General features: G+C 43.7%; 1 protein-coding gene across 1 annotated transcript in view; it reads right to left on the bottom strand.

Moving 5' to 3' along the window:
* IQGAP3 (IQ motif containing GTPase activating protein 3) overlaps positions 1-19,580 on the bottom strand; it is a 62,715-nt gene that overhangs the window by 30,525 nt on the left and 12,610 nt on the right. Inside the window, exons 5-17 of the mRNA XM_036755365.1 lie at positions 19,440-19,516; positions 18,927-18,994; positions 17,019-17,132; positions 16,537-16,715; positions 15,292-15,370; positions 13,826-13,989; positions 13,442-13,529; positions 9,736-9,899; positions 8,727-8,884; positions 7,743-7,864; positions 7,446-7,609; positions 1,532-1,622; positions 6-173 (exon numbers count right to left, since the gene is read on the bottom strand). Of these exons, the coding sequence (XP_036611260.1) occupies positions 6-173; positions 1,532-1,622; positions 7,446-7,609; positions 7,743-7,864; positions 8,727-8,884; positions 9,736-9,899; positions 13,442-13,529; positions 13,826-13,989; positions 15,292-15,370; positions 16,537-16,715; positions 17,019-17,132; positions 18,927-18,994; positions 19,440-19,516 (1,636 nt within the window). The remainder of the gene's footprint in view (positions 1-5; positions 174-1,531; positions 1,623-7,445; positions 7,610-7,742; positions 7,865-8,726; positions 8,885-9,735; positions 9,900-13,441; positions 13,530-13,825; positions 13,990-15,291; positions 15,371-16,536; positions 16,716-17,018; positions 17,133-18,926; positions 18,995-19,439; positions 19,517-19,580) is intronic.

Raw genomic sequence — 19,580 nt, 5'->3', positions numbered from 1 at the left:
GATACCTGGTTGTTTCTTCCTTTCCATGGTTTCCTGCAATGCCTTCTGGTAGTCACGGGCACATTCTGTGACCACCCCATAGAGGGCCACGGCTGGGTTACGTAATACCCGTTCTGTCTGGGCTGACTTCCCCTCCTTGATGGCTTGGTTGATGGCAGCCACTCCAAGGGCCACTAGGGTGGCAGGATAAGAGAGATGAGTCAATTAGTTCTTAGGGAACTTCCCCCAAGGAGCATGCTCTTCTGGGCTGTGGGAGAGGTGAGAGGGAAGAGATACAGCGTGATAGGGAAGAGGAAACAGCTAACTGAAAATGGGGAGGGTCAAGAGAAGGGACACTATCAGTCTTGCATGGATCCCTGGAGGAAGATTATGTTGAACTCAATTAGGAAGGAGGGCAGAAATGGAAGTGGATGCATAAAGGAGAACCGGCACCTCAAGAAGAAAGAATGGCCATAGGCATTTGATGGGGTTACAAGGCAAGGCATGGGCAGGGAACATGGGGCTGGTTTCCCTGAATGGAGTGGGGAATCCCAGTTGGAGAGCTGGCAGGAAACAAAGTGGAGAGGTCATGTAGCAGAGAAGCCTCGATTCATCGGGCTGCTCAGGCTCTGCCCTCAAGGAGCTGAACAAATGGACAGACAGTGGATGCAAAGGACATACTCCAAGAGAAAACATGCATCAGGTTTTGTACCAGCTTTACCTTAGTCTTACCTCATATACTTTCATACAGTCTATACTCCTGCCAAACTGGACTAATACCCTGTCCCCCAAACAGGCCCTGTGTTCTCACTTCCTCGGGCTTCAGCTCACAAGCCCAGACACTCTCCCCCTCTACCTTTTCGGCCACTGAATAGAGCAGTCAGTCAATTAACATTTATTAAGCACCTACTATGTGCCAGGAACTGTGAGAAGCACTGAATCCCCACCCACCCTCCCTTTAAAAACCTGCTTAGATATCACTTCTGTGATAAAGCCTTCATTTATGCCCCCGATGGTAACATTTCTGTGGTTTAGCACAGCACTTCTAGACAGTTATGAGCTTCCTGAGAGCAAAGACTGGTTATGACTGCCCCACCCCCCCATACTTAACCCTGTCTTCTGAACACAGCAGATGCTTAATGAATATTTGTTAACTGAACGCCCTCTCCCCTCTCCTCCCCATCTCACTCGGCTGAACTCTGAAACACATTCTGGGGGCAGAGTCCCACCAGAATCCAACCTAAAGGCTAAAGAAGAAAAAAAAAAGGAGGGGGGGAGATATTTTTTGGCCTATGGCATGATTTCTTATATGCTCTTGGCATGTGCCAGTGTTTGGAATGACAGATGAGGAGGTTGGGGGAGGGCATGTGAGGCAGTAGAGGGGCTGAGTACAAAAATGATTCTCTCATCCCTCTGACCATCAAATAGTCTCTTCTATAGTTTAGTCAAGAGGTTTTCTGCTGTGGCAGTCTGCCTCCTCTCAGGAGGTGGTTAACAAAGAGGGAAGGACGGGATGAGATAGGAATGGGCATAATTCGCTTAGCTTTCTTACTCTTCTGAGCTGCTTCTGTCTCCTGATTAGCTTTGGCCACTCCCTGGCGGATCTCCTCCAACCACAGCACAGCTCCAGGGTCCTTTGTTACCTATAGTAGAGGTAGAGAGGAAGGGACATTAGGGGTCAATCTGAACTCCCAATTTTACAAGAGTTCCCCCCCACCCCATGAGGTTAACTGGCTACTCTGACCTGACCAGACCTTCTAACAGGTATCCCTACTGCTCTCACCCACCCTACCCACAGCCGGCAGAAGCCATGTTCTCTTAAAGGGTCCAAGGATTTAACTAGCAATTCGCCAAAGAGGAAGCAGAAATTATGAGCAAATGCTTGAAAAAGCTAAAACCTCACATAAATCAAAACAGCAAAAATAATAACAATGATAAAAGGCTTTGTTAGCTGGTGGTTTGGGGAGAAAGGTGACCTTGGACATTGCTAGTGACTATGCAAATGAACATGCTTTCTGGAGAGCAATGGGAAAGCCTATTAGTACTGGAAGGTGTGCTGGGCTTAGAACTGGGTCAGCTGGGTCCAAGTTCCAGCACTGCTACCTACTAAGTGATCTTGGGTCAGTCACTGTTTTCCCAGATGTAGGATGGGAACGATACTTGCACTTCCACTTTACAGGTTATTATGAGGAAAACTAGAATCCATCAATCAACAAGCACATAGGCAACGATACTCTGCACCAGGCGTGGTGCTAGGTGCTAGGGATAAAGATAGAAATGAAACAGTCCCTGCCCTCACGGAGCTTACAATCCACAGGGGAAGATGATAAGTACATATATAGGGATATAAAAAACAGATACAAGATGATTGGGTGGAGGAGGAAGTTAGCAGTTGGGGGGATGATCAGGAAAGGCCTCAGGAAGAGGGTGCTCATTGAGCCGAATCTTACTAGAGGTTCTAAGAGCTGGAAGTGAGGCGGGGTTATGGTACAAAGGTGCTGGGACAGGGAAACGGGATGACGAGTACAAATCCCAGTAAGAAGGCTGACTAACATCTAACAAGGCTACAAGGGGAGTCTGAGGCCAGGTTATGAATGGCTTCGAGTGCCAAAGGGAAGGGTTTATATGGATCCCAGAGGTCATGAGAAGCCATTAGACTTTATTGAAAAGAGGAATGACATGGTCAGAAGTACCCTTTAGGAAAATCACTTTGGCATCTGTGTGGAAGAGGCAGGGAGACTGACAAGAAGGCTATTGCTATAGTCTAGGTGACAGGGGATAAAGGCCTTAATTAGAATGGTGACTGGGTGGGTAGGGAGAAGGGAACGCCTGTAAGAGCTGTGGAGGTAGAAATGAAGGCAACCCCGACAACCTCTATGGGATGAGGGGTCAAGGATGATCCAAGGTGGGAACCTGGGAGACTGGAAGAGGATGGGAGTGCCCTGAGCAGACATTCGAGAAGTTCAAAAGAAGGGCGAATATTTAGGACAAAAGATAATGAGGTCTGTTTTAGACGTTGAAATGAAAGTAATAATACTTCTAAAGGTTTATTATTAAATCCCTGTGGGTATCCTTTCCACACCAAAGATCAAGACCTTATCCATACCGTACTGGAAAATTCTAAGAATCGTTGTGGCCAAAATATAAATTCATGCCTTGGTGATGATCCTTCTGGTGGTGAGAATAACCACTGATCTTTTCACACAAAAGGAAGATGAGCAACTGACTATCCCTTTGGGATAATACTCTAATCATTTAACAAAAATTTATTAAACACCTTCTATAGGCCAGGCACCGTGCTGAATGCTGGAGATACAAAGACAGAAAGGAAATTGTCCCTGTCCTCAAGCAGTTTACATTTTATCATGGAAGACAACAAGGACACATCTAAACACATGCAAAATAAATTTTAGAAACAACTTTACTGGGAATGGCGGGTGGGGTGCTAGTAGCTGGGCAGATCAGGAAAAGGGGTGATGGCCAGACTTGTGCTTTCATTAGGACAACAGAGCAGAAACCCCCTCAATTGATTCAGAACCTAATTAGTCTATAACTCAGTCTTAAGGATTTTTCCCAAGGTCATACAACTAATAGGCAGTGAGGTAGCACAGTGGTTAGAGAACTGGAGCAGAAGTCAGAAAGACCTAAGTTCAAATCCAGCCTCAGACTAGCTGTATGACCCTCGGAAAGTTACTCCGTCTGCCTCAGTTTCTTCAACTATAAGATGGAGATAATGATAGCACCTACCTCCCAGGGATGTTACCGGGATCAAAAGAGAGAATATGCACCGTGAAAACCTTAAAGCACACCATAAATACTAACCCTTACTAGCATTTTTAAAACATTTTTTTATTATGTATCAGAGGTGAATCTCAAACTCGATCTTAAAGACTCGCAAGATTCTCTCCACGTGCTATCTACTACTTCAAGGTCTCTTCTCTATAAAGATTTTTATAGCGATGTTACCTGTAATGTGGGAAAAACTGGGAACTGAGTAAATAATCAACAGCTGGGGAAGAATGCCTCAATAGAACATGTCACCGTAAGGAATGTCACACAAGAAGAAGGGAAGATCTACACACCTACACCACCTATGCTGCAGCACTGCCTCTAGAGTCAGAGGAGCTGGGTTCAAATATTTCTGACACTATCTGTGTGAGCTTGGGAAAGTCCTTTAACTTCCTCAGGCCTCAGTTTCCTCATCTGTAAAGTGAAGGAACGGGACGAGATGGCCACTGCAGCCCCTTCTAGGTCTAAATCAGCAATTGCTGTGTAATTTCTATAAATAAAACATTTAAAAGTAAAACCTTTCTAGAACTAGGAATACATTTACTGATATTCAAACATAGAATCAATAAGGACTGAGATGTTTCAAAGCAGGGAATCTGTGGACATGGCTGAGAAAAAAATGACCTCTAATGAACATTTAGCATCTTCTTCAATTATGAATTTAACAAACAAACCTTATTCTAAGAAGGGATCCATAGGCTTTACCAGACTGCCAAAGGGGTCCAAGAAACCAAAAAGGGTAAGAACTCCTACTTTAGAGTGAGCTATTGTGGGGGTAGAATTTGGAACACACAGTAGACTAGCTTCAGAAGACCTGGATTCAAAATGTTTACTGGGTATGTGACCTCAGACAAATCACTTAAGGTCCCTCAAGACTCAAGTTTCCGCAGTTGTGAAGTGGTGATAATAGTACCACAGAACTGCGGTGAAGAAAGCTTTTTGTATACCTTAAACACTGTACAGGTATGAGTTATCCTTACTTGAATGTTTAAAAATTTTTAAGTTATAGTGGTTCAATATTCACTGGATTCTTTTCTTTTTAAGTAAAGCTCATAAGGAAAAAAGAAATTGTGTTCTTCAATACAACAAAAAAAATTCCCTCCTCCTTCAGGAACCTATAATGACTATTTATTGCCTGTTGGATCAGGTCCTAACTCTTGAGTTTGGCTTCAGGATTTCTACCCTGCATCACCTCCTCTGGGCCCCAACCATCCTGCTGGAGAGGGAACACTCTGGAGTCTTCTGGAGATGCTTCCCCCAATTTCTAAGCCATTCCCTCTGCCCATCATGCTCTCTAACTCCTACCTTCTGCTTAGCTCCTTTTCCTTCCCCACCCTGCTCTTTCTATATCCTCCACCTCCTCTGGGAAGCCATTCCAGATTGCTTCCAATGGCTCCACTCCTTCCTCTGGGATTATAGAACATAGAGACTTTAAGAGACTGTTTATTCTAAGCTTTTCATTTCCCAGATGAGAAAACAGGTGGGAAGAGAGACGATAAGTGAGTGGTTAAGGTGAGATACAGTTAGGTAGCAAAGCCAGTATTTGAATGCATGGCACCATGCTGCTTTCCTGTCTCTGTGTCTTTTGAGTACCTTTTTCTCCCTTTTTATTCTCCCAGTGCCTAGCATGAGGCACTGTCCACAATGAGTGCTCAGTCTTTGCTGTAAACTAGATCATTCCTTTTTTAAAATATATTTTTATTAATTTCCCAGTTACCTTAAAAATTTTTTAATATTTGTTTTTTAAGACAGTTCCAAATTCTCACCCTCCAGCCCATCCCACCTCCTTGAGAAGGCAAGCAGTTTGTTATTGGTTGTACATGTGAAGTCATGCAAAACATATTTCTATATTAGCCATGTTGCAAAAGAAAACACAAACAAAAAAATAAAATAAAGTTTGTTTTTAAAGTATGCTTCAACTCTGAGGTACCACATCATACCTATCAGATTGGCTAACATGACAAAACAGGAAAATGATAAATGTTGGAGAAGATGTGGGAAAATTGGAACACTAATGCATTGTTGGTGGAATTGTGAACTGATCCTACCATTCTAGAAAGCAATTTGGAACTATACCCAAAGGGCTATAAAACTGTGCATACCCTTTGATCTAGCAATACCACTAGTAGATCTGTATCCCAAAGATATCATGAAAAGGGGAAAAGGACCCACACATACAAATATTTATAGTAGCTCTTTTTGTGGTGGCAAAGAATTGGAAATTGAGGGAATGCCCATTAATTGGGGAATGGATGAACAAACTATAAATGTAATGGAATATTACTGTTCCATAAGAAATGATGAGCAGGTGGATGTCAGAAAAACCTGGAAAGATTTACATGAACTGATGCTGAGTGAAGTGAGCAGAACCAGGAGAACATCATACACAGTAACAGTAACAATGTGCAACCCAACTTTGTTAGACTAAGCTCTTCTGAGCAATGCAATGATCTAAGACAACTTCAAAAGACTCATGATGGAAAATGCTGTCCACATCCAGAGAAAGAACTATGGAGTCTGAGTGCAGATTGAAATACACTATTTTCCCTTTTTTTTCCCTTTCCCATGGTTTTTCCTTTTTGTTCTGATTCTTCTTTCACAATGTGACTAGTGTGGAAATACGTTTAACATGATCATACATGTATAGTCTATATGAGATTGCATGTCATCTTGGAAGGGGGGAGGGAGGAAAAATTTAGAACTCCAAATCTTATAAAGGTGAATGCTGTTCTAAAACTTGCTAGATGTGGTAATGGACTAGAAGTACACAATGAGATGTCTTTTTTTTCAGTAATAGCATTGTGTAATTTCTTTTGCTTAACTGTACTTGCTATGAGGAGGGCTTTATTGGCAGGGATAGACGTAAGAGGGATTGGGTGATGCAAAAAAAAAAGATTAAAAAGAAAATCAGAAAAGAGCAAAAGAGGGGCAGCTAGGTGGCGCAGTGAGTAGAGCACTAGCCCTAGAGTCAGGATGACCTGAGTTCAAATGCGGTCCCAGACACTTGACACACTAGCTGTGTGACCTTGGGCAAGTCACTTAACCCCAATTGCCCTACCTTCCCCCCTCCAAAAAAAAAAAAAGAGAGAGCAAAAGAACATTCAAAAGGGGACATAGATATACATAGCGGAGGTGGTACTATCCAGTTATATTAAATACATGCTTTTTTTTAAAAGCTGTGCATAATAAAGATTCATGGTTTCATATATGATCCTCTTTCTGATTTTTGTATATTAAAATGCCAGTGTTTGTTGTCGATGTTAAGTTCATAATAAAAAATTGAATTCCTAAAAAAAAAAGTTGAAAACTAAAAATTAATTAATTAATTTTTAAAAAGAAATTATTTTGTTACGTTGAAGAGAATGGAAACGTAAACTTCATTTTAAAAAGCCATACTAGCCACAAGAACTCAAAAAAAATTAAGTATTTTTAATATTAATATTAAATTCTGACTTTATCAAGACTTAAAAAAATAAGTCTCATATATATATACTTTTAAAATGATCTGGTCACATCATTGCAGAATTGTGTTATGTTGCATTTTGTTTTTTAATACAGAATTATTTTGCAAACAAGAGGGGAAAGTATGCTTCAACCTGCTTTCTGAATGCGTCGGTTCTCTCTGTGGAGGTGGATAGCATTTTTCATCATGTGAGCTGGATAATTCTCAAGCCTACCTGGGCCTTCTTTCTCTTAGCAGAGGTCAGGATATGGTGGTACAGGGGGCCAACAGGGGGAGTGATATTATCCAGGCCGGCGGAGGGCAACAGTAGGGCAGTCAAGGTCTTCTCTGGTTTTCTCTGATCCAGGGCTTCATTGATGAGACTGACTGCGAGGATCTCTGGTGGAACATCAAGAATCTACTAAGGAAGGGGAGCCCAAGGCTGCATTCTAGGGCTAGAATGCATAGTCCTAGAATGGGGGTTGTGAGTCTCACCCCTGACATGATCCATCCCTTCCCAGGCCCCACTCACGCTCTGTCTCCTCCTGGACCTGACCATTGACTTGGCTCACAGCGGCCTGCAAGTCATTCCAGCTCAGGAAGGCCCCGGCCCCATTCCGTTCCTGCCACAGCCTTCCCAGGACATCAAAATAACTGAGGATTAAGGAAAGACAAGGTAAGCTGGGAGGTTTGGGATCTCACAGCACTCAGGAGAGACCGAGGATTTTACCTCCCAACGAGAAACTAAGGCTCAAAGAAGAGACTAAGAATAGTAACAGCTTAAATTTTATCTAAGTGCTTTAAAGGTTACAAAGTGATTTCTCCACAGCAACCCCACCAGGCAGAGAGTGCAAGTGTTGGTATCTTCATTTCGCAGAGGAGCAGAGAGGTTCAGAGGTGAAAAGATTTCATAGGGACTGAATCTCAGAGCCAGGGCTTGAATCCAGGATCCAGTCATCTTCCCACTATCCACCACCTTTCCACCAGCCTCACAGTCAAGGGGACAATCAAATACATTTCCTTCTCTTTTCCACAAGATCAGGACCATCTTCCAGGCTCTTGAGGGGAAGCACAGGTAGTGACTTCACGTTGGAGCAGAGATAAGCCTAACAAAGGAGTTCATTTCCAAAGTCGAAGACCATGGACTTGCTCCTAGGACATGGACTATTCAGAACCTTGTTTTCTCAGTGCTAAGGATCAGCAAACTTAACAAAGTCCAAAAGGATCATACTTGTAAGTCCCTTCCTCCCCTTTCCACACTCTGACAGTCCAGCCAGACTGGCCTCCTTAACACCACCTAGCTCCCTTCTATTCACTGCTAGGCATTTAATAAATGCTTTTCGATGGACGGATCATCTGCAAAATGGGTCTAATAATATTTGCATTATGTACCTCACAAAGCTGTGAGGAAAGCACTTTGTAACTCCTAAAAGTACCACGGAAATCCGCTGTTTTCATTCCAGCTTCCTGTTTCTCTCCCGTCCATGAGGTTTTAAAGGTCCTATGCCTTGCTTACCGTTGGGCATTCTCTCCATCCACTTCAGCCAGGCCCAAAGCTGGGCTCACCAGACTGTTCCAGAAGCCCCCAGCATCCCCTGCCTCCAGGTACCGATTAATCAGGGCAACAGCAGAGAGCATCTCCAAAGCCACAAAGAGTTCCTCCTGAGCCAGTTCCTAGAAGAGACGTGTGAAAGTCCGCCGACAAATTTGGAGCCTTAAGGCAGCCTCCCCCCACCCTAAACTGATGGGAGTCAGAAAGACATGAGTTAAAATCCTGCTTCAGGCGATCACCAGCTGTGTAACCCTAGGTAAAATCACTTAACCACTCTCAGACTCAGTTTCCTCATCTGTAAAATGAGGATAATAAATGCACCCAACCTCCCAGGATTTTTGTGGGGATCCAATGAGATAACATGTATTAAATGCCTTGCAAACCTTAAAGTGTTATATCTAAGTGACAGTTAGTATACAATCTCATATCTCACTAGCCCCCATTCCCATTGCAAATATATATAATGCACACTGGCTCTTTCTTCCTAGTAGGATGTGTCCGTCCCCCCTCTCCACCCCCCAACCTGCTCCCACCCTCCCCCAACCTTCCGGCCTTCCATTAGAATCCACTGGACTTCCTGAATCCTAGTCTTCCCCAGTCAAACCCTCCCCCACCCTGCTCTTCTATAAGAAGGCTTCTGAGGCTTATCCACCTCTGCCCAAGTCCCCTCCCCTCTGGGCTTTTCCATCCCCCACCACAGGTACTGAGAACTTTGGCCCACTGGATCTTGTTCCTGCATCTGTGCTCTGGAGGTGTGGAAGCTCCCCCAAGGGCTAGGGCTGTCTTTTTTTCTTCCCCTCAGATCTCTCCTTATGGCTTAAAGCGAGGTACTGGTATAAGATCAGGGGTTAGAGAGCAGCAAGATTTCTGTTCTAGTAATGGGTAGAGGGCCAGGGGAAAGAGACAGTGCCCCACGACTATCCATAATCTCTCTAGTTGTCAGGAGACCCTGTGGCCCCTTCTTGTGACTCACCCCTTCTTGTTGCCGCTGAATCAAACTTAGTTCCTGCTGGTACATGGATTCAGCAAAGGGGTACACCTCAGGCAGCTGGGCTTCAGGGCACATGAGCTCCCTCACTGTATCTGCGGCCAGCCCTCTCCGGATGGCTCTATTGATCCGTCTCACAGCCTGGAGCACTGGTAGGGGTAGAGAAAAGTTGGTTCAGCTGGTCACTTAAGCAAAGTATCTGCCCCCAATCCAGCTCTACCCCCCAATGGGGCAGTATTAACTAGTTTAAACAACTACTCCTCATACCAAATGACCCAACAATGCCACTTCTAGGACCACGCCCTGAGGATGCTGTTAAATAGGGAAAAGGGACTTTCAGGACAAAAACAAACCTAGTTGCATTATTTGTAAGGGCGGGAAGCTGGAAACAATCTCTATGTCTTCCCACTGGGAAATGGACAAATAATTATGTTATATCATTGCAGTGGTATATTATTATGAAATGACAGATGTGATGACTATAAAGAAACAAGAAATGGGTTATACCAAGTGACACAAGCAGAAGATAGTAGAATTAAAAAAAACCCACCAAAGGCACTGACGGCAGCTTATTTTAAAACAAAGCCACTGCCACCATAGCAACACTGTGGCTTAATACAAAGAGCATTAGAGCTAGACTTGACATTCAAATCCCAGTTCTAGCACTTGTTTGCTATGTGACTTACGTGAACAAGCCACTTTCGCCTCCTAAACAGTGTCTTCCTCTGTTAAATGGGGACAACACATGCTGTCTACCTTATAGGAATGTTAGCTTGACAATACTTTGTAAACCTTAAAATACTGCAGAAACGTACGTTATTGTAATTGTTTAAAAAAAAACACAACAGAACCTTATTTTAAGTACAGAGACAGAAAAGAGAGCAGAAAAGAATAGATTGTAAATAAACTTCTAGGCTCCTCACCATGTAGATGAATTTTTAGAACAAACCTGCATGGTGTGTGGGCAAAAGAGGGAGAAGGCAAAGAGGGTGCCCTCAGGTAGCCAGGTACCATAGCAGTGGTGGGAAGGTGTGGGGTGGAATGGGGTCAGATAATTTAGAATTGAGTATGGCGGGTCTCTGAACTCAGAAAGCCTTAATGATTTTCAAAAAAAGGTCAGGCTCTTGTTCTTAGCACCACAAATTGACTTCCATTCCACCACAAGAACCAAGCTGAAACCTAAGAGGAGAAAGAAGAGGCAGGGCTGTGCCAGTCCCCGAGGCCTCAAGAGCAGAGATAGGCCTCTGGCAGGAGCCTTCACCCTGAGGACTATATAGTTCTGATGTAGGACTCTTAGTTTTACCATGTGATAAAGGACTTTTGCCACCATCTGATGCCTCCCTGACAAGGGACGTTCCATTGTTTAATGCAAGGTCTACCTGGCCTGAAATCAATTCCCCTGATTGCGTGACATGGATCCCTTGTCACACTGGGCTGATTTTGTCTTCTTGGTGGATAAGTTTAACAACTGTATCTCTGCATTTTTTTAGTTGGGAGGAAAGAAAAAGAAAAAGGCCCGGACTTGCTATCTTAGGCCAGACATAAATTATCAGCAAGGTTAATATTACAAGAGAAATTCCTAGGCCAAATGCTCAAGATTTCCGTGGGTGAATTCCATGAAGAATCTGATTCCATGGAAGTTCCAGCAAGGCCTCCCAGCCTAAGGCGGTCCTATAGCAAACTTAGGCAGAAGTGTTGCCCTGTCAAGATAAGCAATCCAACAATCAAAAAGCATTTATTAAGCACCTAGTACATGCCAGCTACTGTGCTTGGCACTGGAGATACGAAGGTAAAAACAAAATTATCCCTTGAGACAACATGTATAATAGAACATATACAAAATAAATTTAACATAATTTGGAGAGGGAGAGCTGGGGACAGGGGAAATCTCTATGTAGAAGGTGGTACTTGAGTCTTGAAGCAATAAAGGTGTCTCAGAAGTGGAGGGGAAGAAACACATTTCTGGCAGAGATGAGGGTACTGAGTGTGTGTGTCTGGAACAGCAAGAAAGCCAATTTAGCTAGACCAGATAGAGTGTGGGAAAAGGGAATGATGTCTAATGAGGACAGAAAGGTAGGCAGGGCCAAGTGGTGAGGACTCTTTAAAAGCCAAGCAAAGGGGTTTATATTTGATCCTAGGAGAAGTCAGGAAGTACTGTAGTTACCTGAATAGGGGAATGACAGGATCAGCCCTACACTTTGAGAAAACAATTCCAGCGCTGGGCAAAGTATGGTTTAAAGAAAGAGAATATTGAGGCTGAGAAACCAGTTAAGAGGCTATTGTAATAATCTAGGTAAGAGGTGATAGGGGGAGGGGCCTGAACTAGGGTGGTGGTTGTATGAGTGGAGAGGAGATGGATTTGAGATGCAGGGACTGAAACAAGATTTGACAGCTGAATGGATATGTGGGGTTGATGGAGAATTACAAGTGTGACAATGAGGTTACAGAATGTGGAAAAATGGAAGCATGGTGATGCCCTTTAACAAAAATAGGGAAGTCTGGAAAGGGGGAGAGATTGGGGAAAAGATAACGAGGTATTTTCTTGTTTTTGTTTTTAGATATGGGAAGACTATAGGACATCTAGTTTAAAATGTGCAATGAGCAAGAGTAATCTGGGTGCTCTTAATATTCAGGGCCTGGAAACTGTGGAGGTGAGGCAAAGTAAAAGATTCTTAAGAGAATAATTACCACAAGATTGAGTTGAGCAGAAATCGTTAACCAGTAGAATGTAAAGCATCATTTCTCATCTGCTGGTCTACAGCAAATTTTTACCAGTGCACAAAACTTTTTACCACCAAACATTCTTAGTTCTTAAGCTCTATAAGCTTTAAAAACTGGCTTCTCTCTCCTTTCTACCCTTGCCCCCAGATCTTATGCCCTGAACCACTGAAAGCCACTGGCCTAAGGCTTTAGAATGAAGAATGATCCAAGAAAAGAATGTAGGATTTTACTGATCCACAGTATAATTTGAGTTAGGAGACAACTGCTTTTTAGAATCAGGAGGGTATCATAATGTTTTTAGGCATTCTATTTCTTTTAAATCTTGCTACAGATTACATCTCTATGTTTATTCATTTCTTTAAAAAAAGGAATCTTCTTATTCAACCTCTTATAAAAAGGGTAAAAGGTATTTTAACAAGTATATAGTAAATAAATATAATAAATTATACTATAATGTTATATATAAAATTTATACATAATTATAACATTATAGATATTTATATAATAGCCAGAGCAATAAGAAAAGTCTCTTGCTAAGCAGTGGGAAATTGTACTGAGCAAAGACACTGAAACGGGAAAGGAGCTCCCCACAGATAAGCAATCAAAATGTACCTTCTCCTAGGCATATTAGTAACTTCTTGGAAGGCAAATAACCTTTGAAATTTGGACTGGACATCGTACTTTAACTAGCTGCTCAGATAGGCAGCAGCTACTGTGAAAAAGAAAAATATAATGCTCAGGAGAAAATAACCCGTCACTAAGGAGCATACAAGCTTTACAAATCCAAACCTGTTTTAGTAACAAGCAAATAGCACGATCGCAAATCCTTTAAAAACAATCTGAAATTGTCTTCTAAGCACTATCAAGCAGTCCAGGAATGAAGTAGGTTCTGTGTAGGAGAGTTGCCATGTCCTTGAGACAGCTGACAACCAGTCTAGGTCAATCCTCCATCACAGGGCAGATGACTTACTGGCAAGTTCCTGATCGCCTTTAGCATTGGCTGCAGCCACACCAGCCTGGACCTCCTCCTTCTCCAGGAGCTCTACCAAGCCCAGCTCCTTTAAGAGGCAAAAGATTTCCCTGAGAGTTATGATAGTTATTTGTGTACATGTGATGCCCACCCCCATTAGACTGTAAGCTACTCCCAGCGATGGTCATTTTTAACCTTTGTATCCTCAGAACCCAGCATATTGTTTTGTATACAGTAGGTGCTTAATAATTGTTTGTTGAATGGAACACAGATGGTCTATCCTAGCTTTAGGGTGGAAGAGGCAGAAAGCAGAGAAGGGGTCTCTAAGAGGGGAGCTCCCTTGAGGCAGAATTTCCTCCCTTCTCCCTCTCTCCTCAGACTTACCAGCGCTTTCTGTTCTCTGTCTGAACTCAGTTGTTCCAGGTACCAGTCACCAAAATCCCTCCTCACTCCTCGAAGGGCCAAAGCTGAGTCACAGAGGGCTTCGAGCAAGGCCCCAGAGTTCTGTCTTTCCAGAGATTCATCAACAGCCTCCAGAGCTCCATGAACTAAAAGAAACCCAGGCTTAGGTCTGGGCAATTTGAGAGGGACCAGAGGCCTTAGAATGCTCTCAATCTGCCCCTACCTCCTGTCATCAGTAACCAGAACCATCTTAAGCCAGTAGCATTCTTACTACTCTTCCCTACTCCCAAACCTATAAAGATTTCTTATTGTTTTATCCATCCCAAACTTTGGGGACCTTCTTTTCCATCATCCTCCCTCTCTCAATGATTGCATCTTAATACTCTCTCAGCTCAGCCTCTGCTCCAACCAGGCAAACCTATGCCTCTTCCCCGACCTGACCCTTTGAATGAGCTGTTCCCCCCAAATACTTCTCTTTCTCAATCTCATCTCTTCCCCAAACCTTCCTTCCCAACTTTTTCATATTTCCCCCCTTCCAGAAAGCCATGTTTCCTTTTATTTTGGTCTGCAGTATTTGTCTCTCAAATGGCAACTCATTAAGGACAAGGATCAATCTTTCTACAGGCATACAGTTTGCATTTGCCACAGGAAAGAAAAAAACTATGAAGGCTTCATTCTGATCCGGTCTAGATGAGGGAGGTGGGAGTAAGGGGAAAGGGAAGGAATGGATTAAAAAAAGATGTGTCAAACACACAGGCCACCCAAACCAGATTAAAAGTATCATTGGGAAATAGTAAATAAGTAAAAATACAACATATATAGATAACATTTAATTTTAAAACTAAGTCGATATGAGGCCCACAAGGATCCTTATTGGTGGCCTGCATTTCTACCCGAGTTTGACACCACTAGGTCAAAGATGCTAACAAGGGATTCTAGGTGACACCTGCTACAAAATTTCATCAGTAGTGGAGTCTGAGACAGCCATACTCTGAGATATGCAAGATAGGCAATGGTCTGGGATACAAGGGACCCTTTATATAAATGCACAAATCTCAAACACCAGCAAACCCCACTCTCCTTTTTACAATAAGTCAATTAGCATGTGCTACAATGAAGGGATCGGCAGCATGTGGTGTAGTAGAAGGAATGCTGGATTTGGAATCAAACCACCTGAGTTTAAATCTCAGTTTCCCTACTTACCTGTGTGACCTTGAATCATTTCATTTCTCAGGGACCCCAGTACCACTGGGGCTGAGCATGGGGGTGTTGGACCAGATGATGTCTAAATGTTCCTCCAGTTCTAAATTCTTTGATCCCACGATTTCAAGCAGGGGTCAAAATTTTCCGACTTTGACTAGGACAGGCAAATGCTTTGTCCAGGCTCTGGCTACACATCCTGCTCTGGATTTATCTGTGAAGCTTCAGATTCTTTTGTCCCCTCTTACCGTTGACTTGGTTGATATTGCCCTGTATTTCCGCCTGAGTCAGATATCGGTCGTAGATGTCGTGGCTCTCTCCATCATCCTGGAGATACTAAGAAGAGGGTGAAAATGCTAGCGGGAGGAGGTACCCTTGAGATACGGCGTCTCTTTACTTCTCTCCCTCACCCATTCCATCAGATTTCAGTCAGCTCTTCTGGGTTCAGCTCCCTCTATTCCAGGGGTCTAACCTAGTCCAGAAGCAAAGCTAAATTTCCATGCCCCTTCCAGCACATCTAAGCTGGCCTTAAGAATCTCTAAAGACAAAGTCTCATCCGGTAACATCCCAGGGTCTCTGCTCTTCATAGAGATTGAACCCAGGAATCCTCCTCCATAGATCCCTGGCCTTTTAGAACCCAAAACACTAATTCTCATCCTCCTCTTAGATCCCTACCTCTGAGCCAATGAGGTAGCAGAGTGGGCCTGGAATCAGGAAGACCTGAATTCAAATCCAGTCTCAGGCACTAGCTACGTGACCTTGGGCAAGTCATTTAGCTTCTGTCTGCCTCAGTTTCCTTAACTGTAATATGGGGATAATAACAGCATCTACCTCCCAAGGGTTGTTGTGACAATTAAATGAGATAATATTTGTAAAGCTCTTGGCACATAGTAGGCATTATATAAATGCTTATTTCCTTCCCTTTTAGTTTGATTCAACTCAACAATTTTCCAATGCCTGCTGTGGGCTGAGTGCTATGTGAGGCTATAACGAATTTTTATTATTACAATAACTGACATATTTAAAGTTTGCCAAACACTTTAGATACAGCATCTCATTTGGGTCTCACAACGACCGTGGGAAGGGGGTACTTCTGGTAGTATTATCCTAATTTTACAGAAAGGGAAAGTGAAGCTCATAAAGATTAAGTATATAGCTTACGGTCACATGGCTATTGTCAGAGGTAGGATTTGAACAGAGGTCTTCCTGATTCCAAATCAAGCCACTATGCCACAGTACCCTCATCTAGCCCTTCTCATTGCTCTGCCCTGGCTCCTTTCCCCTGTCCCTGAACTACCCATAAATTGGGTATTTCTTGAACTCTTCTGGCACAGTATCTCAGAGTGTGCGTGCTCCCTCTCTTTCTTGTAAAGCAGGGAAGATTCCCCACTTCCTTTCAGAGTGTGAAATTAAGGTCTTGAGATGGAGTTGGGTGGCTTTTCCCTAAGTCAGCCAACCCAGCCCATGGGAACCCAAGCCCCAGGACTTGTTACCCAGTTCCTGGAGTTGGCGATTTTTTCCATCTTCACTTGGGCTAGCAGCTCCTGGTAAACAGCAGCCAAGGGCTCCCGGAGGTTCCCCAACATGGCATTGGGGTTCTTCAGTGCAGCAAGAGTGTCTTCCACCACCCCCTTCTCCACTGCTTCATTGATGGCAAGGACGGCAGCATGGACTAGAAGGCAGGGAGTAAGGATGTTGGGGTGGGAAGGGGGGTGAGACATGGAAACAAGATCAAGGGGAAAGAAGCAAACTGCAGGTTGAGGTCACCTTTGATTAACTTTAATTCCAATTCCATGTTGACATCATAACTTCCTCAAGCTCTCATATGCTAGGCAGGCTGGAAGGCCCATATATAAGTGGGAGATGAGGAGAACGTCCTTTTCAGGATGTGTTCTCTGCCCTTGAATCTGGAGTTTCCCACCCATCCAAAGCACCACTCCTGGCATTCATCATGCAGAGGTCAGGGGCTACCTACCAGAAGCCTCATCCACAGAGAGCTCACTAGCCAGGATGCCCCCAATCTTGCTGAATGCTGGCAGCTGCAGCCCATACTTAGCCAGCTCTGAGGTCATGTTGTTGAGCTCCTCCTCTGCAAAGACATCACAGGTAAATTTATGGCACTGAAATCTCAAAGCACCAGCCCCTCCTGCCACATTCCCGTCTCTTCTTCCTTTCATAATCAAATTTTTGGAGAGACACGTCCCCACTCTTTGCTTCCATTCCCCCCCCCCTCACTTCTCAGCCCCTAGTAATATGACTTCCAAAGCTACCCTGCAACTGAGACTACCCTCCCAAGGTCATCAGCCATCCTTTAACTGCTGAACAGGATGGCTTTTTTCCATTTCTCCTTCTTGACTTCTTTGTAGCTTTTGATGTCATCAGGCATGCTCTTCTCCTAGGTATCTCTTGGCTTTTGTGCCAATATTCCCTCTTGGTTCTTCCTCTGACTGTCTAATCACTCTTTCTAAATCACTAATCCCCCCAATGTAATCATTAGACCCCCTTTGCTGGATTATCACCCACTCCACATCCCTCAAGCATAGGCCTTTCCCAGAGCTCAGTCCTGGACCCCTTCTTTTCTCTTTATAACCTCATCAAGTCCCATGGGTTGAATTATCCATCAGAGGTGACTCCCAGATCTATATATCCGGCCCTACCTCTCTTCTGAACTCTAGTCCCCAGTTCCACACAATCAACTTAACCGCCTGCTGGACATCTCCACCTCAAACTCAACATGTCTAAAGCAGAGCTCATACTCCCCTCTTTTCCTCCCCTTCTAAAACTTCCCTATCTCCATTAAGCACATCACTTTCTCAGCCATTCAGATTCACAAACTCAGAGTCACACATATCTTTTCCTTCTCCCTTGTACCCTATATCCAATCAGTTGCCAAGCTTTACTTCTAACTCCACAACTTCTCTCTTATTTATCCCCCCTCTCTCCACTCACATGACCACTACCCTAGCTCAGGCCCTCATCACCTTTCACTTAGACTACTGCGGTTGTTTAATTGTTTCAGTCGTGTCCGACTCTCTGTGACCCCATTTGGGGTTTTCTTGGCAAAGATACTGGAGTGATCTGCTATTTCCTTCTCCAGTTCATTTTATAGATGAGGAAACTGAGGCAAACAGGGTTAAGTGACTTGCCCAGGATCACACAGCTACTAAGGGTCTGAGGCCAGATTTGAATTCACAAAGATGATTCTTGCTGATTCCAAGCCCAGTGTTCCATCCACTGGACCACCTAGCTACCCCCCGGGACTATTGTAGTAAGCCTCCTAATGGATTTTCCTACCTACCATTTCTCCTCTCTCCAACCATCTTCTACACACCTTCCAAATTAAGATTCCTAAAACACAGTTATGAACATGTGGCTCCTCTGCTCAAAAATTGTCAGTAACCCCCTCTTGCATGTAGGATAAAATACAAACTCTTCAGCCTGCCATCTAAAGCCTCATGACATTGTGCTCCTCTTAATTTTCTAGACTTACTTCATAATGCTTCCTTTCCTTTACTCTCCATTCCAGCCTACCTGGCCCACTAGCTTTTCCTCAAACTTGACATTCACCTGTTCCCCAGCCCTGGAATGTATTGCTACCCTCATATCTGCCTCCTAGAATCTCTAACTTCTCCCAAGGCTTAGGTCAGGTAAAATCTTTCTTCATACTACCTGGTATTATTTTCTCTCCTGCCTCATTATCTTATATTTGCTGATCGGTATAGATACTGTAATCCAGTCCCCCCAGTATGCCTTAAGGTCACCCAGGGCAGGCATTGTTTAGTTGTCCTCTTTGCATGGCCAGTGCCCAGAGAGGAGGAACTTTAAAAATGCTAGCTGAATGGAACTGAATTGAATTGCTGGGTAGAGAAGAAAGTGAACCCACCTGTAAATTTTACTTTACCGTACAGGTCATGGATCTGAGGTGCCAATCCCAATCGGAAGAGGAAGAGACTAGGAAAAAACAGAAAGCAAAATTGTGAAGGAAACTTCTTCCTTACATCATCTTAAGGAACTAAGCTTAGGATGTTTTCAAGGAATCTTTCTCTCTCTGTAAACGGTGACTCATATTCATCTGAAATGAGGGGCATTAAAAATTTATCCACCATTCATCCAAGGTTGACCTTACCTGAAGGTCCTGGCTTGGGTCCCACTCCCGTGGGAACCTCACTCTTCAATCACAAACCAGGAACATCTCCATCTCAGCCTCTACCCATGGTTATATCCATAGAAGGATATTCACTCACTCAGCATTGCAGACACACACAACTATACAGATCTATGCTCTCACATCTAATGATTTTCCTTTGGGCCCTTTCTCCATCCCCCCTAGCATAGCGCCAGTTGTAGGGGATATTCTATTGTACCTAGGAACCTAGGTGATAGGAGTTTTGCTCACCTCAGGGCATGGATACAGTAAACCACCCGTGGCATGTTCTTCTTGTCATAGATGTCTGTAGTCTCAGGAAGAAAAGTCTGTAAGAGGAGCCAACCTATTAGTAGCCTAGTAGATGCACCCAGTTTGAGGAAGGAAGAAACT

This window comes from Trichosurus vulpecula, chromosome 4 (assembly GCF_011100635.1).
Source record: "Trichosurus vulpecula isolate mTriVul1 chromosome 4, mTriVul1.pri, whole genome shotgun sequence".
Lineage (NCBI taxonomy): Eukaryota > Metazoa > Chordata > Mammalia > Diprotodontia > Phalangeridae > Trichosurus > Trichosurus vulpecula.
The sequence above is the reverse complement of the archived record's forward strand: the minus strand, read 5'-3'. Positions and strand labels throughout refer to the sequence as shown.